The sequence below is a fragment of the Pseudorca crassidens genome, chromosome 1 (assembly GCF_039906515.1).
Source record: "Pseudorca crassidens isolate mPseCra1 chromosome 1, mPseCra1.hap1, whole genome shotgun sequence".
Taxonomy (NCBI): Eukaryota; Metazoa; Chordata; class Mammalia; order Artiodactyla; family Delphinidae; genus Pseudorca; species Pseudorca crassidens.
Genome location: NC_090296.1, coordinates 144735457 through 144761008, shown reverse-complemented (window position 1 = coordinate 144761008; position 25552 = coordinate 144735457). Strand labels below are relative to the sequence as shown.

The following is a 25552-nucleotide window of genomic DNA, read 5'->3' as shown; positions in this document are numbered from 1 at the left end:
CCTCTCTCGCCTCCGAGCCTCCGAACTGCCTGCTGCCCGTCCCGGCCAGGCGCCCCCTGCAGCATGGCCTGGAACACCAATCTCCGCTGGCGGCTGCCGGTCATCTGCCTGCTCCTGCAGGTGGCCCTGGTGGTCCTCTTCGGCGTGTTCGTGCGCTATGACCTGGATGCCGACGCCCACTGGATCGAGGAGAGGATGTCCAGGAACATTTCCAGCGACTTGGACAACGAATTCTACTATCGGTACCCGAGTAAGTACCACCACCTTGCAGGCCCAGCTGCGGCATATCCGAGCTGTCCCCACCGGGCTGAGGGCCCCGCCTAGCCTCACCTCCGCAGCCTGCTGCTCAGGAACATCGGGCAGGCAGGCGGGAGCAGAGGAGGAAATGCTGCCCACAGGCCCCCCTGACGCGCCCCTCTTAGGCTCCCCACCAGGGGGACTTCCCAGTGTCTGGAGATCAAGCTTGGGAAGTGGCCCGATGTACACAAATTCCTTTCACCCCCTGAAAACTCACCGGGGAGAGCTCACTCCTTCCAGGTGCTGCCAGAGACCTCCAGCCTCCCTGTCAGAGAGCCCTTCCTGATATCTTCCAAAGACCTGAGTCTCATCTTGGTCACCAACCAGTGGGTGACTCTGGTTCCCTTGTCCAGCTGTGCCCATGCTCTCCATGTTAAGGGGGTAGTTCCAATGTCGAGGGCTGCAGGGGTGGCTCATTGGCCTACCAGCCCTGCTGCTGGGAGAGGTGTGGGGGACCACGGCACCTACCACCTTTTGGCTTGGAGAGGGAGAAAGAGCACCCCTGAATTCTCTCGCATCTGTGGTGCTGTGGTTAAGAGCATGGCCCTGGAATCACCAGACCTCACCTCTATCATGACTCTGCCATTAACCGGGTGCGTGGCCTTAGGCAAATGTCAACAATGCAGAAACTCTATTTCCTCATCTGTCCAGTGACGATAATAATAGATCCTACCTCCCAGGAGTGGGTTGAGACCTTGCACATAAAGTTCTGGCCTGGTGCTGGGCATGGAGTCCTCACTTCATAATGGAGCAATTGCTAGAAGAGCACTAAACACAGAGGCCCTGGGATTCAGGAGTTAGAAGAACTGGCCCAAGGTCACTCGGGTCGGCCCAACCTCCAGACTCCCCAGCCCAGGACTCTTTTCATGCCCTTGTGCTTTCTAGTTTTCTACATCATCTACCAGCAGCCAAAGACAATCTTTCTAACTGTTGGTGCTCACATAGTCATGGACTATTGGTTTTGGAACAGTCACCTACACAAACTGGTCTTCCCTCCATGGCTTATACACCCTCAGTAATGGGATTCTACCCATTGTACTTAGATCCAGTTAAATAAGTACACACATTCCGGATGGCAGCCTGCATGAAAAGAAGTAGAGGTGGAGGAGACTGTAGGCCCTGTGGGAGCCAGCCACATTAAGTGCCTCCCAAAAAGCCAGCAAAATCACAGGCTTCGTTAACAGAAATATGGTGCCTAAAAGAAGGGAGGTGAGAGAAGAGGGTGCCCAGCATTGGTGACACCACAGCCTCTACTGGGCTCCACTCAGGGCCATGTTTTAAGAGATCTTGACAGCTGTAGCCTTGGAGCTTAGACTCCAAATCCACCTTTCACATTGCCCACTTTTATGCTTCTTGGCGGGGGACTGACCCAGCAAATGGTGAGGCAGGCAAGCTTGAGACCCTCCTTTGCCTGTTTCACTCCTTCCCTCCAGCTCTTGCTTCTCTGTTGGGCACAGAGCCAGCCCCTTGGTAAAGCGTCAGGGCCAAGGCCTCCCATGGGCGTTTATAGGTCCCCCATGTGTCTGTGCAGTGGAAGGTCTCAAGATCCTCTAATAGGAGCTACAGAACCACGCCAGTAGGGGGTACAATCCTCACATCTCCCCAGCTCCTATCCCCACTCTCTCCACACCCACCCACTTCCTTGCATGCATGCTCTACTTTTATTCACTCAGTGATCACTTATCTATAGGGTGGCCGTATAATTTATCAACCAAATGACACTTTGGAGAGTGAAGAGGTAGGAAATTTGTGCTAGTAGTAATTTGCCAGGACACAGGCATAAACCATGACTGTCTCAGCAAACCAGGGCTTATGGCCACTCTGGTCAGAGAGGTACACCCCGACACCGCAGGCCTCAGCAAGGGGGTCAAGTGCTCTGTGCAGAAGAGATCTGTGACAGCTTCCTGGAGAGCAGTGGGATGGTGAGGAGGGGAAAGCAGGGCAGTTAAGGGGTCCATGGAAACAGCATGCGGGGATGTGGGCTGAGTGGCTTAAGTTTGTGAAAAGACTGGGAGGGAGGTCGCTAAGCGGGATGAGGTAGTCCCAGCCATCAATGAGGGCCTTGAGTTTCTCCTGCCACGGCCGGGGCGCTCTTTGTCAGAGCAGGAAGTGACAGAGAGGAGAGGAGTGTAGGGAAAGAATCTCGGCCTCAGGATTCCTTGGCAAGGGCGGAAAGTAGTGGCAGCAACTCAAACCAACATGCAATCTCTCCATAAGTCATCACCGCCACCGCATGAGGAAGGCAATGTTATGACTCTCATTTTACAGGTGAGGAGACTAAGGCCAGAGAGGGGAAGTATCTTGCAAAAGTCACTCAGCTAGGAAACTAGTGAGCCAGAGTAGGAGCTCCGGGGACCTGAGCCCACCCTGCTACACTGCCCTCCTCCCCCTAGTCTCACCTTTTCCCTCTCTTCCTGCCCCTCTTGCTCCCAGTGGCCATGGTTAGGAGTTGGAGCCCAGGTGGGGCCCTGTGCCTGGATTCCTGGGCCTGAAGGCAATTCCCAGGGGCGGGGAGTGAGGGCAGCCCTTGTGGTACTTTCGGAATTCTTGGTTCCAGGCTGTCAACACCTGTGTGGGCCTCATTCCCGCCCAAGGGATTAGTGGAGTACACTGGGCATCTCGGTTTCCAGAGGAGTACCGCTCCAGCTGGCTCAGGCTGGGGCCCGGGAGTGCCTGAGGACAACTCCCCAAGCGTGGGCCCCTTGGCGGCAGGCACAGAACCAGCTGGGGACCTGCCCTGGCAGTGGCCTCAAAGGCCGTGCTGCAGGCACCGGCTGCTGAACACGAACTTCCTCCTGGGCTGGTGCTCTGGGGCCTGGGGGTCTCCAGGCAGTGTCTGCGGGAGGTTGGCCTGAGGAGGAGCCATCAGAGCCTCGGCTCTTGAAGCCTCCTGGGAAAACTAAGGGAGAAGGGAGATCACCCAAGGTAGAGGATGCCACAGTTTCAAACCTGAAGGACTGTTTCATGAAACCGAGGCAACAAGGCTTGACCTGTGCTCCTGGGAACCTGAACCTCAGATTCAACTCCACTTAATAAAAGACCAATGTTCCCACAAGCAGAGGGCAGTGTAACCTGGTGGTTGACTTTGGAATTAAACAGATCTGGGTCCATCACTAAATGGAGTAAGCCACCTCCTTAACCATGCTGAGCATCAGTATGCTCATCTGTGAAGTGGGAATGTTCTTTAATGCACAGGCTCTCCTGGAAGATTGAAGATGACGGGTGGCTGGGAGGGCACGTCTCATGGCATGAAAACAGAGGACAGTAAATGCTGGTATCGAGCTTACTCAGAAGGGAGTGAGTGCTCTGTTGCTGAAGGTGTTTAAGTGCAGGCTCAGCATCCCTTTAGAGATGTGGCCGAGGAATGTCTCTTCCAATATTAGTTTGAACTATTATAGCATTTAAATTCCTTTGTGCTCTCCCCACTTACAAGTGCTTTTTGCATGCTCTGTCAGGCAGGGAGTGTATTTGTTTCCATTTTATGATGCCGGTGATGGAGGTTAGAGACTTGCCCAGCTGGTCAGTGGCACAGGAAGAGTCAAGGCCAAGCCCTCCCACTGCACAGCCAACCAGCTTCCCCCAGTCTCTGCCGCATTGCTACTCCCCAGCCACCTCCCCAGGAGGTTTTGCAGTGATGGGGTGGTTTTGTGGTCGGCTCTGAGGCATGGGGGAGGTGGGCACAGAGCCTTGGGGAATTGAGGGGCTGGCCGGTAGGTTTCAAAGGCAACAGGTTAGGCTGGGCTGGCCTATAGAGCATGGGAAGGGCTGGTACCCAGGCTGCTGCAGGGCACCACTCCTGCTGTGCTGAGGCAGCAGAGGAGGAAGCGCTGCCATAGCCCGTCAGCATGGGAAGATTTGTCCTCAGGCTTCAGAGATTTTTGAGACTTGGCCAGCTTCAGGCCAGCTTCATTAGGGACCCATAGGGAAGAGTGAGCAAGGAAGTGGGTGCAGAACAGCTGTGTACTGGTGCCCCCTTGTGGCAGCTCTCAGAGCTGGATGCCAGGTGCCAGACTCGCCCGATCAGGGACCTCCCAGTGGAGAGCAGGTTCTGGGCTGGGCTGCTTGAGTCACTCCAGGCTGCGGAAGGAGGGGGAAGAGGGGAGAGGTGTCTTAACAACTTACACTGTCCTCCAGCAAGTCGCCAACGCAATGCAAAGCACCTAGTCAGTCTTGAAAGAGAAAAACAGAAGTATTACAGTAGTTAATATGATTGCACAACGGCTAAAGGGCCAGGCCTATGCCCAGGGCTTTGGTTGGATGACCAATCAAATGTGCACCACACACCTCTGAGCTCTGTTACTATCCCCCACTTTACAGAAAAAGAAACTGCAGATCAGAGAGGTATGTCCCTGCTGAAGTTCATGCACTCCGGACCTTCACACTATTTTTTTTTTTTTTAAGATTTTTTTTTTTTTGATGTGGACCATTTTTAAAGTCTTTATTGAATTTGTTACAATATTGCTTCCGTTTTATGTTTTGATTTTTTGGCCACAAGGCATGTGGGATCTTAGCTCCCCAACCAGGGATCGAACCCACACTCCCTGCATTGGAAGGCAAAGTCTTAACCACTGGACCTCCTGGGAAGTCCCCAGACCATTATTATTAAAAGCATTTTCAGTAGCATCAAACTTTATGAAATATAAGTTAATAAAATGGTACTTCTAATGAGAACTTTGGGAGATAAAGAGAGATGAGCAAGAGAATGGATAGGGAAGGTGCCCAAGGAGAGAGAAGCTGGCATCTGTGTGCCTGAGGTGGGGGGAGGAGAAAGAGACACCTGCAGAGAGGGTCGGAGACAGAGGTCAGGACAGCCAGGGAGTCACAGAGAAGGACAGAGAACTGGCCAGGTGGGGACAGTTAGGGAGAAGCCCTGGGAAGCTGAGGCCTCTCTTCTGCTCCACAGGGAGAACGAAGGCAGCCCTGAAACTGCACATCACCCCCCAGGAAGGCCGCCTCCAGTACTCTTCAGCCCTGCCCCTGCCCGCATGCTTCCTCTGCCACCAAACAGCTGACACCCCGCTCCTTGAATGGCCCCCACCTTCTGTGATGCTACCTTTTTCCAGGGGTTCCCCCCACCTCCTTGCCAGCAGCTTCCCTGTCTGGTCTGTTAGCTTCAAGGCAAGCTAGCAGATCCTCGGCTTCTGGCTCCCACTCACCATTCCCACATTCCAGCTGCCAGCTCTGTCTGCAGGTCTGCCTGATCTCAGACCCCAGCTCCAAGCCCCAAGGCCAGGATCCATTCCTCCCACATTACCCTGCCCGACACTCACCACCACCCCTGGGGTCATCTCAGACTCCCACAACCAGCGTTAGTCCCAGCACCTCCCTCCCACCCCGGCAACCTCCTCCTCCTTCCTTGTGTTTACCCACAGCTCTGCCCTCCTGCCACGTCCCCTCCCTGCTTTTGTAATTGTGGTCTGAATGTGTCTTCTCCCTCTCTTTCCAGTCTGTCACCCATCAGTTCTTCCCAAGAATAACCATAACACCGTGTATGGTGCTTCACATACATTAGCTCAGCTTCCTCCACAACAGTTAGAAACGTGATAAACCATGAAACATGATAATACATGAAATCAGCTGCACACATTGTGAACCTAAGCTGAGCTGCTGTTTGTTTGTGTAGGTCTGCGCAAGAAGCGCAAAGCTCAGAGCACCATACTGGGGCGACACCCACAGCTCTCTTGTATCATCTGCTATGCCCTCAACCCTTACCCAGCAATGTGCCAGGGCCTCCTCTCTCAGCCTCGTCCAGGTAGCTGCTAGCCAAGGGGTCTATGGCTGTGGCCTGGGCCTCAGGGAAGCCTGCAGGGGAGACAGATGAGGGCAGATGGGGGCTGGCAAGCGTAAGCATCGCCAGGCTGCTGTGGGCACCAGGGCCTATCCGCCCAGTGGGTAGGAGACTTTGGACGGTAGAAGGCCTGCAGCCTCCCCTGATGGTGAAATCCCACCTGGGCCCTAGGCTGGCATATCTGGGTGCTGCTGAGATCATGACAGTAACCATTCATTCATTCCTGGATTTTTATGGGACATCTACCTGGGCACTCTCATAGACAATGGAGAATACCAGAGTGAACAAAACAGGCTTGGCCTTGCCTTCTTTGAGCTTTATAGTCTGGAGGGCTAGACAAACAAACCTAACTACAAATTGTAATAAGAACTAGAATAGAAACAAGAGGGTGCTGTGAGGGAAAGAACCAAGTTTAAACTCAGGGGTCAGGAAGGCCTCTGTGATGAGGTGACATTTTGCCAAGATCTGCAGGAAGAGAAGTTGCTTGGCCATTCTGTGGGAACAGCATCCCAGGTGGAGGGACCACCACGGGCAAAGACCCGGAGTGGGACCGAGCACAAGGGAGGCCAGTGACGCCGGGGCACAGGAGGGAAGGGAGGACTGAGGAAAGGAAGAATGAGGAGGCAGGCGGGTAGGCCAGGTCTGGTGGGCTCTGCAGTTCACTTTTATTCAAAAAATGTTTTAATTTGGAAATCATTCCAAATTTACAAAAAGTTGCTAAGACAAAAATAGTACAAAGAACACTGTATACTCTTTAACTCCGATTAAGCTATCTGCTCTTCTCTCTCTCTCTCTCTTTTCCCACATAAACACAAGCACATACACACACTTACTTTTTCCCTGAACTACTTGAGAGTCAGTTGTACACATCATGGTCTTGTAGCCTTAATTACTCCACAATGTTTCCTAAGAATAGAGGTATTCTCTTCTATAACCACAGTGATCAATTTCATAAATTTACATTGCACAGTACTTTAATATACTGTCCCTATATAATTTTGTCAGTTGGCGCAGTAACAACCTTTGTAGCACTCCCCTGCACCTGCACCCACCCCCCACCCCAGCCAAGTCCAGGATCCAGTCTAGTGTTAGGTGTTGAATTTATTTGACCTGTCTCTTTAGCCTCTTTTTCTTTTTTTTAACATCTTTATTGGAGTATAATTGCTTTACAATGTTGTGTTAGTTTTTGCTGAATAACAAAGTGAATCAGCTATACGTATACATATATCCCTGTATCCCCTCCCTCTTGTGCCTCCCTCCCACCCTCCCTATCCCACCCCTCTAGGTGGTCTCAAAACACCGAGCTGGTCTCCCTGTGCTATGCAGCTGCTTCCCACTAGCTATCTATTTTGCATTTGGTAGTGTATATATGGCAATGCTACTCTCTCACTTCGTCCCAGCTTACCCTTCCCTCTCCCTCTTTAGCCGCTTTAATCTGGACCATTCCTGTGCATGTAAAGCACCTAGCACAGGGTCTGTCCCATAATAGATGCTCAAAATGGGCAGCCTTTCTTTATCTTTTACGATATTGATTTTTTTCAAGAATACAGCCTCACCCCTTTCTAATAACATGTTGCTCATTTTTTGTCTGATGTTTCCTCACGGTTAGAGTGGGATTATGCATTCTCAGCCAGAGCACCACAGAGGGGATATGTCCTTTTCAGAGTATCTCCCTAAAGGAGCACATTGTCCATCTGTCCCTCACTGGTGATGTTCATTTTGATCACCCAGTCAAGATGTTGCCCAATTTCTCTGCCGTATAATTACTGGGTGCTTTTTCCCCTCCCTTGCAACTCATAAGCAGTCTATAGGGAGACCATTTTAAGACAAGGCAAATGTCCTGCTCTTCATAAAAATTTGTCCCTGGATTTCAGCATCCACTGATGGAATCTTTGCTGTGAAAATTATGATTTTCCAACTTCAGCGCTCATTCCACATTTAACTGTCAGGCTGGCAGCATTCTGCTGTAAGCAAGAGCCCTCCCTGCTATCTCATTTATATATTTACCTATTCTGAGTTCCTATTTTTTTATGGTTTTAATTTGTTATGGTAACCTAATTATTTTGGTGCTCAAATTGTCCCAGAATTGGCCAAGGAGAGCGCTTCCATCTGGCCCCTGTGTCCTGTGACACCTGTGGTAGTTCCTTTTAGTGGCTTATACTTTTGTAGCTGTCTTTGCTTCTCAAATCTCTTTGCCTTCTGTTATTTTCTGGGAATCTAGAACCATGCAATGTTAGCCCTAGGAGGACACTTGAGATCATTCTAATCCATCCCTTTAGTTTTATCATTGAAAAAACTGAGGCTCTGAGAGGGGAAGTGGCTTGTCTTTTCTTTCTTTCTCCCTTCCTTTCTTTCTTTCTCCCTTCCCTTATTCCTTCCTTCCTTCCTTTCTTTTTTGCTGCACCATGCAGGATCTTAGTTCCCTGACCAGGGATCGAACCCATGCCCCCTGCAGTGGAAGCGCAAAGTCTTAACCACTGGACCGCCCAGGAAATCCTGGAAGTAGCTTGTTGAGGCCACACTGTGAATTGGTAGAAGGGTTGGGTCAGAACTGAGAATTAGACTATACCTAAGTAACAATAAATGATAATCAAGTAGCAATAAATAATGACATGCCCATTTGGAGCGTCTATTATGGGATAGACACTGTGCTAGGTGCTTTACATACACATCTGCATTTAATCTCTGCAACGTCTGTGAGTAAGCATTGCAGAAGGTGCTGAGAATCAAGTATGTTAAGTGACTTTCCAGAGACATCTAATTCAGGTCTCAGTGATGCTGGAAGGTGTGCTTGCTGGGAGTGGGGGTGGGATGTGGCGATGTTTCTGGGGGTGATCAACTGATGAGCATGGCCAGTCAAGGGACTCCTAGGCTAGATAAGACTAACTTCTCCATAGTAGAAGAATGGAGTTGAGGGGGCAAGGCCCTAGACCCTGGGTGTAATCCACAGCCTGGCCCCAGTTTGAAATGCCTAGCTGCCCACGCCCACCCTTGGTGAGAGTGGTGAGGGGGAGCTGTCATCTCCCGAGGGGGACCTCAGGCATTTCTTGGCCTTAAAACCCAGTGGTCTAAGTGGTCTAAAGTCGGGGGGCCCACCTCTGTTCCCCTAGACCAGTCCACTCCAGAAGGCCTTTTTTTTTAAAATTGAAGTATAGTCGATTTACAATGTTAGGTTAGTTTCTGGTGTACAGCAAAGTGATTCAGTTATACATATATATAAATATATTTTTTCTTTTTTTTTAATAAATTTTTAAAAAATAAGTTTATTTATTTATTTATGGCTGCGTTGGGTCTTTGTTGCTGCGCTCAGGCTTTCTCTAGTTGTGTAGAGTAGGGGCTACTCTTCATTGCGGTGCTCGGGCTTCTCATTGTGGTGGTGCAGAGCACGGGCTCTAGGCACGCGAGCTTCAATAGTTGCACCACGTGGGCTCAATAGTTGTGGCGTGCAGGCTCAATACTTGTGGCTCACAGGCTTAGTTGCCACAAGCATGTGGGATCTTCCTGGATCAGGGACTGAACCCATGTCCCCTGCATTGGCAGGTGGATTCTTAACCACTGCACCACCAGGGAAGTCCATTCTTTTTCATATTCTTTCCTTTACGGTTTATTACAGGCTATTGAATATATTGAATAGTTTCAATATAGTTTCAATAGTTTCTATTCAATATATTGAATAGAACTATTGAATAGTTCCCTTTGCTATACAGTAGGACCTTGTTTATCTGTTTTATACATAGTAGTTTGTATATTATGACTTGATGGGGGTAGTAATGGCTGCTCTACTTGCAGTAGAGCCATTCATTACTGCGCCTAGCCTCAGGATCCAGATGCGGGCATGGCGGGACCGGCTTCGGGGGCGGCCCGCCCCGGCCAGCGGCAGGGAAGACACAAGCTCTATGTCGGGCGGAGCTGGCCCAGACCCAAGGCTACGGTGGGTCTTCGCCGGGCCGCCAAGACCCTCGGCTGCGCTTTCCCCGCAGGCTTCCAGGACGTGCACGTGATGATCTTCGTGGGCTTCGGCTTCCTCATGACCTTCCTGCAGCGCTACGGCTACAGCGCCGTGGGCTTCAACTTCCTGCTGGCGGCCTTCGGCATCCAGTGGGCGCTGCTCATGCAGGGATGGTTCCACTCCTTTGACGGACGCTACATTCTCTTGGGCGTGGAGAAGTAAGGGCGGCGCCGGCGGCGGGGCGGGCACAGTGGGCGGGGCCCCGGGTGAGGGGAGGGTCCAGGGGCGGAGCCCGGCGCTTGGGGCTGTGAGTTGGGTCCTCATCGTCCATCCAGGGTACCCGGGGCCCTGCGACATACACCACACACGCTCGCTCACTCACTTCCTGATCAACGAGTCCCCAAGGTGGGAGTTCTAATGTTGTCCAAGTGCTGTTGGAGGCTTTCCCTCCTCCTAAGACGCAGGCTGCAAGGACACAAGGCCAGGCTTCTTCTCTCCAGGGGCCAGAGCCAGACCCTCCCCTTTGACACATCAAACATCAAAATTGCCCTGAGAAACCTCAGCCCATGGAACCCATGGAGGGGGCGGTGTTGCGGGTGGCAGAGGAGGGGAAGGAGTGTAGGGCTGCCTGAACAAGCCTCCTAAGGTTCATTGTGGACGGAATGGGGTGCTTCTCCCTGCCTTGCCCTCTCCCTGACTTGCCTGTATCCCCACCCACGGAACAGGCATAGGAAAGAGCTGAAGCAGGTGTGGAGACCGAAGACTGAAGCCCCTCCCTGCCTCAGCCTCCAGGGGGCACCTTATCCCCATCTCTTCTCACCTCTATCCACATCACTTTTCTCTGTGATAATCTCTTGGTCTGGTGAATACCACCACCCCCTCACATCAGGTAACTCAGCTCCTCCCTCTGTCTGAGGAGACCTCCTAGGAGCCTCAGTGTATCCCTCCCCCCAACACCACCACCAGGTTATACAATAAATTTGCCAACTTGCCAAAAACCAAGTTGCCAAGCAGTCACTTCACTGAATGTCTCATTTATCAAACTCTCTAGGCCATGGCAACTTGTGAAACCTATAGCAATTTGTGTTGCATGGGAGAAAATCAGAAAACCAAGTTCACAGAAAGGGTTTAGAGGCAAATTGTTATAAACCACGTTTAAAGTGCAAATCCCTGCTGTCACATATAGGGCACCAACCAGGTATCATAAGCCAGGTGCCTGAAATTTTAAACATATGCCAAATATTTGCAAAATATTAATTCACTTAAGCCAGTTAGTGACTCCATGAATTAAGAGAAACAGGAAAAATAGTCGACTAGATAGGAAATGTTTCGGAACCAAGAAGTCAGTCTTTTTGTATATAAAATCCGTGACATGCATATCACTCTACTGTTTAAGATACACAAGAAATTCTCATTCCCAAAGCCATAGACCCAAAGCATAAAAAATATCTGTAATATATTTAATTGGCCACCACAGCAAAATAGCTATGGCTAAATGCTTTTTAAAATGTTCAAAGGGAATTATTGTAAACTTTTGTGAGTTAAGTTTTTTGAACCAGTTATTTAACAAGTTAGTCATTTGACAACTTGAGTTTTGGCAAATTGGTTTTCAGGGAAATGATTTTCACCAACTGAGCCAGAGCTGATCTCTGGTGCCCAGGGCTGAGATGAGCATGTCGCCCCCAGACCTGACCTGTGGACCCTTCTCCTGGCTTCTGTCCTGTCCCTGCTGCCGAGTCCTCCAGATCGTACCTGTCACTCTGCAGGCTCTGCCTGAGAGGTGAAATCCAGGTCTCCATCTCCTGGGAGCTGATGGCCCAGGTGTGGGCTTTGGTACTCTCCCTCTCACTCCTTCCTAGTGGTCACCTCTGTCAGATGGTCTTCTGGCTGCAGTTATGGGAATTGGGGCAAATAACTCGGCCTCTCTAAGCCTCCATTTCCCATCATTGGTTCAGATGTGGTACAGGAGGGCCTGAGCAGTAGTGAGCAGGCATTTAGGTGCCTGGCACTTAGCAGCTGTCATTGTTCATGCAGCCAGGCCCTGGGGACTCAGCAGTGAACAAGGCTCATAGTGAAGCGTACATTCCAGTGAACATCCTTTGTCTGGGGAGGGACCCTGAGGGAACAGTGCCCTGCCCCCACTCCACGCACTGACCCTACAATCAGCTGGCTTCTTACTTCTCACCTCCTGATTCACACACACACACACACACACACACACACACACACACACACACACCTGAACGTGGGGGAGGGGCACTCCCCTGGATGTGACTGCCTTAAGGAAGTAGTAGCCCCTGCTGTACTTACACGAACCCCAATTAACAACGCACTTACACGAACCCCAATTAACAACGCTCATGACTCGGAGAGCCACGCTGAGAGTCTGCCTTGGAATCCAGGACAGCGTTGCTGCTGGCAGGGCCCACAGAGGCCTGGGTTAGGCAAAGCGGACACACGGATGGAAACAGGGTCTCCTCTGACCACATGATGTCCACCTCTGCTGGCTGGCTGGGCTTTCAGGGTTCACACTTAAGGAGCGCCTATGTGCCCCTCTGCCTCCATTCTCTCTGTTGGCCTTTCTGCCCCCTCCCTCCACCCAGCCTCCGGCTCCCTACTGCCTGCAGGAAGGCCCCTCTCTCTTCCCTGGACACATATCCTCTCTCCCAAGTAAGGTGAGGAGGAGGTCACGATAACTCAAACCCAAGCAAGGCCCTGGTAGCCAGCAGGAGAGGTGTGTGCACAGTGAGAGATAAGGATTCGGAGGCAGAGACCACATCTGGTTAGAGGAATTGGGGAAGGCTTCCTGAAGAGGAGGCAGGTGAGAAGAGGTTCTGGAAGGGCAGGTAGAAGACGGAGGGCAGGGCAAGGCCCCAAATATGGGCCACATTCAACAACAGCAGCCAGACCACTTGGATGCCTTAAACGCAAGCTGCCTGCAAGGAGGCGTGGGGGCCTGAGATGGGGCCGCAAAGGAAGGGTGTGGCATCTATTATGTACCACTGCTGTGCTGGATACTTCACATGCTATTTCTTTCAATTCTTTTTTTTTTTTGCTGTACGTGGGCCTCTCACTGTTGTGGCCTCTCCCGTTGCGGAGCACAGGCTCCAGACGCGCAGGCTCAGCGGCCATGGCTCACGGGCCCAGCCACTCCATGGCATGTGGGATCTTCCCGGACCGGGGCCCCTGCATCGGCAGGTGGACTCTCAACCACTGCGCCACCAGGGAAGCCCTCTTTCAATTCTTAGAGTAGCTCTAAGATGCTATGTGCCCATTACCACAGATGATGAAACTGAGGCTCAGAAAGTTTAGACCGCAAGCCCAAACCCACAAGTGACCAAAGTCTAGGTTCAACCCCAGGGCTTGGAGTGCCACTTCTTGTTGTGGCCTCAGCCCCTCCCCTGACCTGTCTCCCCACAGCCTCATCAATGCGGACTTCTGTGTGGGCTCTGTCTGTGTCGCCTTTGGGGCAGTTCTGGGCAAAGTCAGCCCTGTCCAGCTCCTCATCATGACTCTCTTCCAAGTGACCCTCTTCTCAGTGAATGAGTTCATTCTCCTCAGCCTGCTAGAGGTGAGCAGGGGTCAGAACAGGGATGGGGGTGGAAGGGACACTTGGGTGGGGGCAGGAGGGGGACAGAGAAAGAGAGAGCTGGGGAGACATGCCAGCTGAATTCAATTCAAGCTTGGCAAGTCAGTTAACCTTCTGAATCTCAGTTTCCTCATCTGTAAAGCGGGAGTAATGACATTTATTGGGCAGGAATGATAGTCCACCTGGTACATCAGTCCACCAGCTAGGCAGAGAAGTGGTTCCTCACATGTTGATTTTCTCTCTTCTTTCTCTTTCCTGTATATCAGATGGAAAGAATGGGATGTTCCTGCACATCCTCTTCCACACACATATTCCCAGATTGCTCTGCCAAGAAAAAGGCACAGTATATTGAAGGGGCACATCAGTAAGAAAAGTTTCCAGGGGAGTGGCCAAGGTGGATATGTATAGCTTCACAGGTTGCACAACTCCAGAGGTGCCATTCACATGGACCTCTATGGCAGGAATGATGCCCCCTGGAGTTGGCCAATTCACTGGCCCAGGTAAGGGGCACCTTAGGCTGCTGACTCTTGCTCAGACACCTCTTTGGTATATTTGCAGGTGTAGGGATTATTCAGGGACCCCATCCATTTCTTAGCCCCCAGCTCCTCTATATTTGGACCCTGCCTGAAAACCCCCAGGATTTTGGGGAGTTTTTTGTTTTTTAATACAAAAGTTTATTTCTCAGAAGCAGGGAGATCAGGGCTTGTATAGTGGTTCCTCAGTATCATCTGGGATCCAGGACCCTAATCTTTTTTGTTCCACTATTGTGAGCACATGATTTCCATTCTTTTTCTTTTTGTTTTTTTTCAGCCATGCTGTGCACACAGGATTTTAGTTCCCCAACCAGGGATCGAACCCATGCCCCCTGCAGTGAAAGCACAGAGTCTTAACCACTGGACCACCAGGGAAGTCCCACTGCCAGGGTTTTTGTTTTCAGGCCACCCTACATTCAATCATTCATTTTGTCATTTTTTTTCAGCCACCAGACTAGTCCAAGCCACCATATCCCTTCCTCCTGACTCATCTCCCTGTCTTCATCCTTTTATTTATTTATTTTTTTGGCCGCGCCAGGCATGTGGGACCTTAGTTCCCCTATCAGGGATTGAACCCACGCCCCCTGCGGTGGAGGCGCAGAGTTTTAACTACTGGATGGCCAGGGAAGTAAGTCCCTCGCTGGCTTCATCCTTGCCGCACCCACCACCTCAGGCTAATCTCCACCAGCAGCCATGGTGACCTGTTAATAATGCATATAAGACCATTCCCCGGATTAAAACACTGGTTTTTAAAATTTCACTTCAAATAAAATCCAAACTTGTTATTAGGCCCTACATGTTCTGGTCCCAGCCTTTTCTCCAAGCTTATCATCTACTGTCTCCCCATCTTTCTGTGCTCTGGCCATACCCTGCTGTCTGCTCTTCAAACACACCAAGCTTGGTTCCACCTCAGGGCCTTTGTACTTGCTGTTCCCTTTACCTGGAATGCTCATCCCCCCACCCCAGTCCTTTTCTGTGGTCTAAACTGGAATCTCACCTATTCAGAGAGGCCCTCCCAGATTCTCCTACCCAGTGTTGCCTTCTACCTTACCTCTTCCCAGTCACTCTCTCTCTCATTGCCTTAATTTATCTTCTTCATAGCATGTATCCTTATATGATAAGGATGGGAAACCTTATCTTATCTGGACAGTCTCTATTCCTGGCACCTGGCCCAATGCCTAATAAGTTCTCAAGAAATATTTGTCGAGGGAATGAATTTTGGAGTCTAACTGCATGTCAGGCAATGCTCCAGGCACTAGGATACAGAGGTGAGCAGGACTCACGTTTCGATCCGAAGGAGCTCACAGTCTAGTGAGGGGGCCAGGAAGCAAATAGACAGTGACCATGCAGTGAGACAAGGATTGAGCTCCAGGGCTAGGTGGCCTGGAGGGAGGGGAGGAAGGCCTGAACCAGCACCTGGCAGGTCAGGGAGGCTTCCTGGAGGAAGAGATATCAAAGCTAGAAGTCAAGTAGGAGATAACCAGGCAAAGGAATGAGCAAGGGCATTTGAGGCAGAGGAAACGGGGTAGGGAGATGAACATGGATCTTCAGACTTTCAGAGGCTGTGTTAAAGAGTCTCAACTTTATTTTTTTGTTTGTTTGTTTTTGCCTGCACCATGCGGCATGTGAGATCTTAGTTCCCCAACCAGGGATCGAACCCGAGTCCCCTGCATTGGAAGCGCAGAGTCTTAACCACTGGACCACCAGGGAAGTCCCAAAGAGTCTCCACTTTACCATGAGGGCAGTCAGGAGTTATGGAAGGTTTCAGGCAGGAGAGTGACGTGGTCAGACACATGTAATGGAAATGTCACTTTGGCTGTGGTGAAGAGAACAGTTGGAGGCAAAGGGTCCAGTTAGGAGGCTGTTTTAGTCACCCTGGCGAGAGATAATGGGACTGGGTTAGTACAAGGAGAAGAAAGTGGATGATACAAGAGTTATAAGGAAGGTGAACAAATAGACCTTGGAGACCGGTTGGGGTGGGTAGAGAGAAAGAAGTGAGGCTAGGTGAGGGGGTACACAGTGGGGTCAACAGATGAGATCTGAAATTGGCTGAGAAGTAGTATCCTGGGTGTGAATTTAGAGGCAGAGAAGGATCCTTTCGCCCTCAAAACCCCTCCCTGATCTGCTGCAGAAATTCTTTCAATCCATGACAGTCTTCTGGCCTCTCTTTGAGCCAAATTTAAACACAATAATGACTGCTGACAGTTAAGGAGCACTTGCCCTTGCCTGGGCCCTGCTCTGAATGCTTCACGTGGGTTATCTCATTTAATTCTCATCTCTGAGATAGACACAATTATTACCCCCATGTTACAGATGAGAAGACTGAGACTCAGAGAGGGTAAGGGGCTCCCCAAAGGTCACATAGCTAGTAGAGGCACCCACCAGGCTGGGAGTCAGGAAACTCAGCTCTGTCAACTATTCAACAGCTAGCTCTGTGACCTTGGACACAAGGTTGGGTTTCCCATCTAAAGCGAAGAAGCGAGTCTGTGATCCTGATGGAGATTTCCTGAGTGGGGAAGAAGAGGAAGATGAAGAGAGGGGAGGTTGGGGGCAGGGAGGAAGACTAAATCAGTCAATCATCCACCCCTGTGGAGTGCCACATGCTTGCCAAGTGCTTTACACCAGTTGTCTAGTTTCATCCTCAAGACAGCTCTGCTAAGTCACTAGGACCTGCCCCACTTTGTAAAGGAGGAACTTGAGACTTAAGGTCCAGAGGTGCAGTGGGCTGAGTCGGGTAGGGCAGGAGGCCCAGGAATGGACAGATGGGGAGGGCACCAAATCTGCCTGCTCTGACTCTGGGGGACAGGGGAGAGGAGAGGGGATGGGGTGGACGGTGGGCTGGGAGGTTGGAGGACAAGGAGCATGATAGGATGCAGGGGAGACGGGTAATGGCAGTCCGGATGGGGTGGTGTTGGGCCAGGAGTGGTGTGTAGGAGGAAATGTGGAGAGGGGAGACCCCAGAGGGCAGCGGCGAGGTCCCAGGAATTAAGATAAGCTGGAAACTAGTGGGTGACAGACCAGATAGGGCGCTGCCCTGGGTCCTAGCTTGGCTTTACCTCTTCCAGCTGTGTGACCGAGCAAGTCCTTTCCAGGCCTGGGTTCCCCATCTGGCCATAAACCTCATCTGTTGGGTGAGGATGCCCTGGCATTTTGCTGACAGGCTTACAGCCTGGGTTCATGGATCCCCCTCTTTATTTTTTTATTGAAGTATAGCTGTACAGGGGATCCCCACTTTCTCCCCTTCCCAGTTGATTGGTCTATAAGGGGCCCTAGGCTCCCTCCTGTAGCCTGTGGAGTCAAAAGACAGCTGAACTTCTGTCTGTGGGTAGGGGGAGGTGGGAGAGTGCTCTGAGGAGGGAGAGAGAGGAGGTGTCAGAGTCTTACAGGCCCCTTGTACCCCAGGTGAAGGATGCAGGGGGCTCCATGACCATCCACACATTCGGCGCCTACTTTGGGCTCACAGTGACCTGGATCCTCTACCGACCCAACCTATATCAGAGCAAGGACAGGCCAAGCTCTGTGTACCACTCGGACCTCTTTGCCATGATCGGTGAGAGCTTCCATAATGATTGAGGGCCGCCTTGATGACTGAGGGCTGCCATGTCGGGTGAGGACCACTGTGACGGGTGAAGGTCACCATAAGCAGTTCAGGCTGCCATGTTCACAGCTGATCCCCATGCGCTCTGTGAGGTGGCTGCCAGCTCCCTTGGGAGGAAGTGCAGACAGAGGTCGCCTATAGATACTTCCAGGATCCCAGATACTTGTCCCTTTCCCCCATGGGGCTGGAAGAAGTTGGTCAGTCATCCTGTGTGTTCCCTAGGATGTCCCAGGGCAGACACAGTGGTAACCAGGAACTGTTCACTCCATCCCTAGGCTAGGCAAGGTGTACATTCCTATTTCCAGTGTCCATTCATTCCAGAGAATACGTATCAGCCACCCTCTCTGGTCTCTTAAAACCCAGCCCTGCCTCCAAGGAGCGCCTCACAGTGTAGTAGAGAGATGGCCATGCCACCAGATAATCTCCCTACAGTGGAGAAAAGGATTCTCCCTCAAGGTGCTGTGGGAGGCATTTTGCCCAGTTATGGGGTCAAGGTAGACTTCCTGGAGCAGAGTGGAAGGCTCAGTGGGAGTTAGGTAGTAAGTAAGGCAGGGACGGCCTTCTAAGAAGATCCCAGCATGAATAAAGCTGCAGGGGTGGGAAATAGCTGGGGCGTGTGAGTCATCTGACATCTCTGTAGCTAAAGGACAGGATGTCTGCCTGAGCTCCGTTGGGCCCATCTAACACCTCTTCTCCCGGGCCCACCGGCCCTGTCTGGTCTGGCCAGGCACCCTCTTCCTGTGGATGTACTGGCCCAGCTTCAACTCAGCTGTGTCCAATCACGGAGACGCCCAGCACCGAGCTGTCATCAACACCTACTGCTCCTTGGCAGCCTGTGTGCTCACTGCGGTGGCGCTGTCCAGCGTCCTGCATAAGAAGGGCAAGCTGGATATGGTGAGCGTGGGGCGGGGGAGCAGTGGGGAGCCTTGGGGGGAGCTGCGGCCACGACTGCCTGTGCCCAGTGGGCACTGATTACCATGCCCCGCCGACAGCGCTGTGCAGCAGGCAGCATAAGTGTTATCGCACCCATCTTGCAGATGAAGAAACGGAGGCTCCGGGAGAAATGATTTGTCCAGATGACATAGCTGGCTTTAGGCAGAGTCCAGAACCACGTTCTTGGAGGTTCTATTATGCCGGCTGCTCTGGATGAACTGGCTCCTCTCGTTCTCCTCCCCACAGCCTGGGTGCTGACAGCTCTTCTGGACTGAGCACCTCCCCTCTGCCAACTTCTGATCCCCCAGACACTGGCCCTCAGCCTTCCTAGCACTGCTTTCACCTGCCCTATCCCACACACCAAAGGGGGGTATCCCTTCGATGCATTTGGGAGGTTTGTGGGAATGTGATGTTGCCCAGTGTCCTTCATATCACGCCACTGGGACATGTGTTTCTGTCATTAGCGGGAGGGGCCAAACCCCATGGGTGTTGGTAGATTTTTCTGTAAAAAGACAACCGCCTCTCTATTTGCCATTCTGACACTAGCTTCTAGACATGGGCACATGTGTGTCGAGACACTGCCAGGAGTACCCGTTATTCCGGGACACAGCCTCGAGCCCCTGGATGCACTGGCCGATCACTGCACAGAGAGGTGGGGACTCAGGAAGCAGGGGGAAGAGAATCAGACACGCTGACGTGGGCACATGCAGGGAGGGACATGGAATAGGGTCAAGGTCAGGCGCTGTGGCTCCACGAAGACCTGGATCAAGACACCTTTCTGCCCCTTGCTAGCTGTGTGGTCTTCAGCAAGTCCATTAACCTCCCTGTGCCTCAATTTCCTCATCTGTAAACGTCAAAAGATAACTGTACTTACCTCCTGGGCTTGTTGTGGAGAGGAAACAACATCCCCACAAGCCAGCGACACAGTCCATGGCGCAGGTAGGCGCTCAGAGAGTCAACTGGTGCTGGTGTAGGCTCACAGAGTCTGACATGGGTGCGTGTGAATAAATAGGCCCCAGAGGTGCCTGACATTGGCACACAGGCACGTAGAGAACATCAGACATGCAAACCTGGGCACACAGGGATGTGTGGCAGCCAGATACAAAGGGAACATGCAGATGTGCTGATGGAACTCATTGGCATGGACACAAGAACACTGATTTGTGCACACGGAAAAAGCCCAGAGCACTGGTGTGGGTGGCACATGTGCAGAGAACACAGGGGTGGCTGTCCGAAGCCTGGGCCCAGGCTGGAGCCCTCTGCAGTCTCCTGGCTTGCTGAGATGCACTCTGAGCCATCCCTGGCTCCCAGGTGGCACCCACGCATAGGAGGTCAACTTGGGCTATGGGTCAACTCCTCCAGGACGCTACTCTGGGAGAGGACTGAGTTCCTGCCCGCTCTGCCTGCCCTGCTCAGGTGCACATCCAGAACGCCACGCTCGCAGGAGGGGTGGCCGTGGGCACTGCCGCTGAGATGATGCTCATGCCTTACGGCTCCCTCATCATCGGCTTCATCTGCGGCATCATCTCCACCCTGGGTTTTGTGTACCTGACGGTGAGGGCCCCAGGCCAGGGGCTGGGGGCTGGAGAATGCTGGGGTCTCTGTGTTCCTGACAGTGGGGGGCGGTCCCTAGGGAGGGGGTGGGGGACTGGGGAATCCGGGATCTCTCTGTATTTGGAGCCTCCAGAATCCTGGCCTCCCCACATCGTGCCACAGCCCCCTGCCTGAGCAGCACCTATCTCCCCTTTCCAGCCATTCCTGGAGTCCCGGCTGCGGATCCAGGACACGTGTGGCATTCACAACCTGCATGGCATGCCCGGCATCATAGGTGGCATTGTGGGTGCTGTGACGGCAGCCTCTGCCAACACTGAGCTGTATGGGCAGGAAGGGTAAGAATGGAGGAGGCAGAGGGAGGTTGAGCTCCCTCCTTCCTTCTCCATTCCTCCTTCCTACTGTTCCTTTCGGGTCCAAGACTGTGTCTCTATCCCCTTTCTTGCCCAGTCTGGACCACTATTTCATGGGCCTTCTCTCCTCAACCTCTGTCCTTCCATAAGGATCTTAGAGATCATCTGGTCTTTCCAGTGCCCCCATTTTGTAGACAGGAAGGCTGAGGCCCTTGGTGTCCACTCGTGTGTGGGGTGGCAGCAGGCGGTGACTTGGCCTCTCCGTGGGGCCCTGACCTGCCCCCTGTTTCCACCCCAGGCTTGCCTTTGCCTTTGGCTTTGGAAGTTCCACACTGAGCTGGAACGCAAGCACACAGGGCAAGTTCCAGGCTGCTGGTCTCTTTGTGTCGCTGGCCATGGCCCTGGTGGGCGGCATCATCGTAGGTGAGTGGGACTGCCTGGGCCAGAGAAGGTGGGGCCTGTGGTTGGGGGACCTAAGAGTGTGTGCCAGAGGTCAGCTGAGGCTCCCAGAAACCCTTTGTCTCTGCACTTATAGCGGTGAGACTGAGGGGATTTTTCCGCCAAGGGAAAGGGCTGGGTAGGTAGAGAAGAAGTTATCCCTGACCTCCAACTTCCTTTAGGGGTCATTTTGAAATTGCCATTCTGGGGACAAGCCGCTGATGAGAACTGCTTTGAGGATGCAATCTACTGGGAGGTGAGTTTTACTGACTTGTCCCCCCACACAAGGGTGGCTGCCTTCCCCTCTCCCTGGACCACATCAGCTGGGCTGGGGCCTGGGAAGCAGGAAGCTGAGGGTTGGGGGACAGAGCCTGTGTCATCCTGCTCCTTTATCCAGGAGGCTGTGTCTCCTGGGGGTTGAAGGCTTCATTCTAGAGCATTCTAGAGTAATTCCCAAAGCCTAGTCCCCTGTGCTCCCCAGAGCAGAAGCACCACCTTCTGCAGGTATTTACCTGTATTAGGTGATGGAGGATGACATAGAGGGCCCTTCTTGCCTCCTGCACTTCCCCCTCCTGACAAGGGCAAGGACCTAGCCTGTGTCTGTGGCCCCTGAGACAAGGGTCTGCCCATCATGGTCCTTCATTTGGCTTTGTATTATTTTATTACTGAAGTATGGTTGAATTACAGTATTATATTAGTTTCAGATGTACAGCATAGTGATTCAATATTCTAATAGATTATACTCTATTTAAAGTTATTATAAAATAATAGCTATATTTCCCTGTGCTGTATACTATATCCTTGTAGCTTATTTTATACATGGTGGTTTGTACCTCTTAATCCCCTACCCCATCTGGCCCCTCCTCCCTTCCCTCTCCCCACTGGTAACCACTAGTTTGTTCTCTGTATCTGTGAGTCTGTTTCTGTTCTGTTATATTCATTCATTCATTTTATGTTTTAGATTCCACATATAAGTGATAACGTACAGTATTTGTCTTTCTCTGATTTATTTCACTAAGCATAACACCCTCCAGGTCCATCTATGTTGTTACAAATGGCAGAATTTCATTTCATTTATGGCTGAGTAATATTCCATTCTCTCTATATACCACGTCTTCTTCTTTATCTGCTTATCTGTTGTTGAACACTTAGGTTGCTTCCATATCTTGGCTATTGTAAATAATGCTGCTATGCACATTGGGGTGCATATATCTTTTCAAATTAGTGTTTCCATTTTCTTCAGATATATATCCAGCAGTGGAATTGCTGGATCATATAGCAGTTCTATTTTTAGTTTTTTGAGGAACTTCCATACTGTTCTCCATAGTGGCTGCACCAATTTCCATTCCCACCAACGGTGTCCAGGGTTCCCTTTTCTCACATCCTCACCAGCGTTTGTTATTTGTAGACTTTCTGATGATAGCCATTCTGACAGGTGTGAGGTGATAGCTCATTGTGGTTTTGATTTGCATCTCTTATGATTAGTTGGCTCTGTATTTTTAAAATCATACCAGAAGTTTTCAGGGTAATCCAATTTTATGTACATAACTAATAAGCCTTTTCAATTCACTCTCTTTAAATTATTTTTTAAATTATAACATGAATAGAAGCTCATTAAAGAAAATCTGGAAATAGAGAAAAATAGAAAGAAATCCCATCACCCTCATTCAAGCACTATTAATAGTCTCGATATATTTCCTTCCAGCCCTTTTTTTAAAATCGGCATTGATTTTTCATACATAGCTGAGATGATATTATACTCGATTTGGTATCCTGCTCTTGTTCTTTATCTCTCTATCATAAGAAGTGTTTTGTGTTATTACATTCTGAATAAACTTTATTTTTTTAGCAGTGTAATTATTTTCACTCTATATTTGAAGTCAGAACTTAAACTATTTCAGACACCACAATTAGAAACCACACAGATTTAATGCTGATGAAATAAACTAAAAAACATTATCAATTCCCATATGTAGAAGTTCTCTCTTGTTTTATTTTTTTTCTTTTCTTCTTTTTTGGCCATTGCACAGCTTGTGGGATCCTAGTTTCCCAACCAGGGATTGAACTGGGGCGGCCGCAGCAGTGGAAGCTCCAAGTCCTAACCACTGGACCACCAGGGAATTCCCTCTTGGTTCTGTTTTGATCTTCATAATTTATTCTAAGTTCACACCTTCTCCGTGCTGTATACTCTTCAGCAGTGCTCAGTTTCAAGTAATATAATTCCGTGTTGATGGAAGTAAGCCACCATCAAGCCATTCCCATGGCCCCTGGCCTCTGGATAGTCTACCTGGGAGATAAGGTGGCTTCCCAGAGGACAGAAGTGAGACAGATATTCCCCAGGACAACAGATGAGGGAGTCTTTAGGATCAAATCTGAGCCTTGAGGCCAAGGTTGGGCTGATCTGCCCCACCCCTACTGCACCTACCAATCCACTTCTGGCTGCCCCTGCATCTCCCCCTACCTCACTTTTGGACCTGCCCGCGCTTCAGGGAGCTTGCCGTGCTGCCTCTCACCTGGCACACTGCTACGCCTCTTTCAAAAAGTGTGTTCAGCACAATGGAATCCCCCCAGGCTGGGTTATCAGTCTCTTGCGTGCATTTACAACTCTTACTGTCACTGTGCACTTCACTTGAATGCCTTCCCATTGCTCTAGTGGGTCAAGGACTGTGCCTTGGCCTTGCAGTGCCCTAGCACCCTGGACAGTGGCTAAGTGAACTAGAAGCCAGATACCTGTGTGAAAGACTGCCCTGCTTTGCGGCATGCAAACTGCACGGTGATCACAAGGTGGCGCCCGCCACACACCATTTGCTGCTCCTGACTTGCCCAGGCTGTTCTAGTTCCACCAGGTACACCTGCCCGGCCTGGAGCAGGGCCCTCGGAGCTGCCTCCTCTCTCTGCAGATGCCCAAGGACCAGAAGAGTATTGTCTTCCATTCTGAGGACCCCACCCTCAAGCCCTCAGAACCTTAAACTCCCAGGGCAAGTGAGAAGCAGGTGAGCATGGGCTTGGCTTGTCAGTGGGGGCCCAACTCTGGGAATCAGATGCCACCAGCAAAGGGGCAAAAAGAAAGCATCAAGAAATGAGGATGTGAGCTCCCACACCCCCCTACCCACCCACCCACAGCGGCATGCTGGGGTTGGTGGGAGAGGCACTCAGAGTCAGACTATGTGCCTACTGGACAGACACGGTAATTTGTGGAAAGCACCCGGGACTGGAAGAGTAACTTTGAGGAACTCTTCACCCCAGAGACTGAGCCTCACTTTCCTCATTTATAAAAGTGGAGATGACAGGTCTGGCTCTGTTCAGTAGATCAACTCAGGCGAGACCCTTTCTTCCTTCCTTATCTCTCTCTCCTTCCTTTTTTTCCATCAACTAACATTTCCTTGCTCCCTCTGTGGAATGCACCAAGCCCTTTCTCATGTCTTTTGCATCTGACCCTTCAGAGATCTCTACAGACAGGTGCAGTTACTTCCCTCTTTTTAATAGATGAGGAAATTAAGGCTCAGAGATGTTCAGGATCTTCAAAGCCACACAGCGCAAGTGGAGGAACTGGGGTCTCTCCAGGTCGCTATCATTGCTCTTATCGTAGTTATCTGACCTCTTCAAAGACCAGAGTTTGGAAAGAGCTGTGTCTGGGACACAGGCTGAGTGATGTGGCAGGAGAGGATGCTGGGGTTTAAGGAAAGAGAAAAGAGAGGCTGTCACCGGTTGCTTCTAATGCTGCCCATCTCGTTCAGAAAAGGAAAAGGTGCCCGAGGGGCTACTGCAGAACATGACAGTGGCCCGCTGCTGTTGGCTCTCTCCCTGCAGGCTCCACAGACTGTTCCAGCATTCCCCAAGGAGCCAGTGCTGATCAAGCTGGGAACAAAAGAGCAAGGCGAGCGGCACTCCACCTGCTGGCCCGGTCCAGGGTGCCTCCATCTCTCCCTCCGCTTTCATCCCAGGGGACCTGCCTGAGAATGGAGGAGGAGCTATAGACAAAGTGGGCATCCAAGCCAGGTTCTGGCTGCAGGAAGCCTGCCACCAGGAGTCTTGGTGGCCACATCCTGAGAAAAGCAGGCAGGAGTGGGGCTGGGGGCTGGAGGTGGACCTGAGCCCTCCTACGAGACAACGTAGCTGCCAACCACCGACTGCTGGGCTCTTCCACTCCCTTCCTGCCCCTCAGCCAGTATCTCCCATGCCCCCTGAAACCTCCAGGCCTCTCTGTGCCATGCAGATGGTAGCCTCCGTGAATAAAACGTTCTTGGTGTTCTTTGTAGAATGGGTATTAATGCTCCAACAGGGCCAGTTTGAGGGAGAAAAAGACCCAAGAAACCTCCTGCCTCAGTCCTGACCTCCCACCCCAAGCTGCCGCTCACACTGCAAGGAAAATCATCCCAGGCTGAAGAGGAAGAATTCAGGGTGCTGGAGTCTGCCCAGCCTGGAGCCCGCCCCCACCCTCCCCCAGCAGGGCTCAGCTTTTGTACTGGGATCTTTCCCCAAGGCCCCTCCTTACTTCACATCAGCCACCCCAGAAACACCCA

General features: G+C 51.3%; 1 protein-coding gene across 2 annotated transcripts; it reads left to right on the top strand.

Moving 5' to 3' along the window:
- On the top strand, positions 1 to 25290 carry RHCG (Rh family C glycoprotein). Of its 2 annotated transcripts, none has more exons than XM_067696575.1 (11): positions 1 to 250; positions 10066 to 10252; positions 13455 to 13605; positions 17559 to 17706; positions 18482 to 18648; positions 20104 to 20241; positions 20440 to 20576; positions 20890 to 21014; positions 21212 to 21285; positions 23867 to 24022; positions 24840 to 25290. In XM_067696575.1, the coding sequence occupies exons 1-10, from the start codon at positions 64 to 66 to the stop codon at positions 23996 to 23998; spliced, it is 1446 nt and encodes a 481-aa protein (XP_067552676.1). In that variant the 5' UTR covers positions 1 to 63; the 3' UTR covers positions 23999 to 24022; positions 24840 to 25290. The 2 variants fall into 2 exon arrangements, with proteins under 2 accessions (XP_067552676.1, XP_067552686.1); XM_067696585.1 differs by having other exon boundaries at positions 3 to 250; positions 23930 to 24022.
- Positions 25291 to 25552: the final 262 nt, after the last annotated feature.

Coding starts and splice junctions, on each gene's coding strand:
- RHCG (XM_067696575.1), top strand. CDS start 64: ATGGCCTGGAACACCAATCTCCGCTGGCGGCTGCCGGTCATCTGCCTG. Junction 251..10,065: donor ATTCTACTATCGGTACCCGA/GTAAGTACCACC, acceptor CTTTCCCCGCAG/GCTTCCAGGACGTGCACGTG. Junction 17,707..18,481: donor GGACCTCTTTGCCATGATCG/GTGAGAGCTTCC, acceptor TGGTCTGGCCAG/GCACCCTCTTCCTGTGGATG.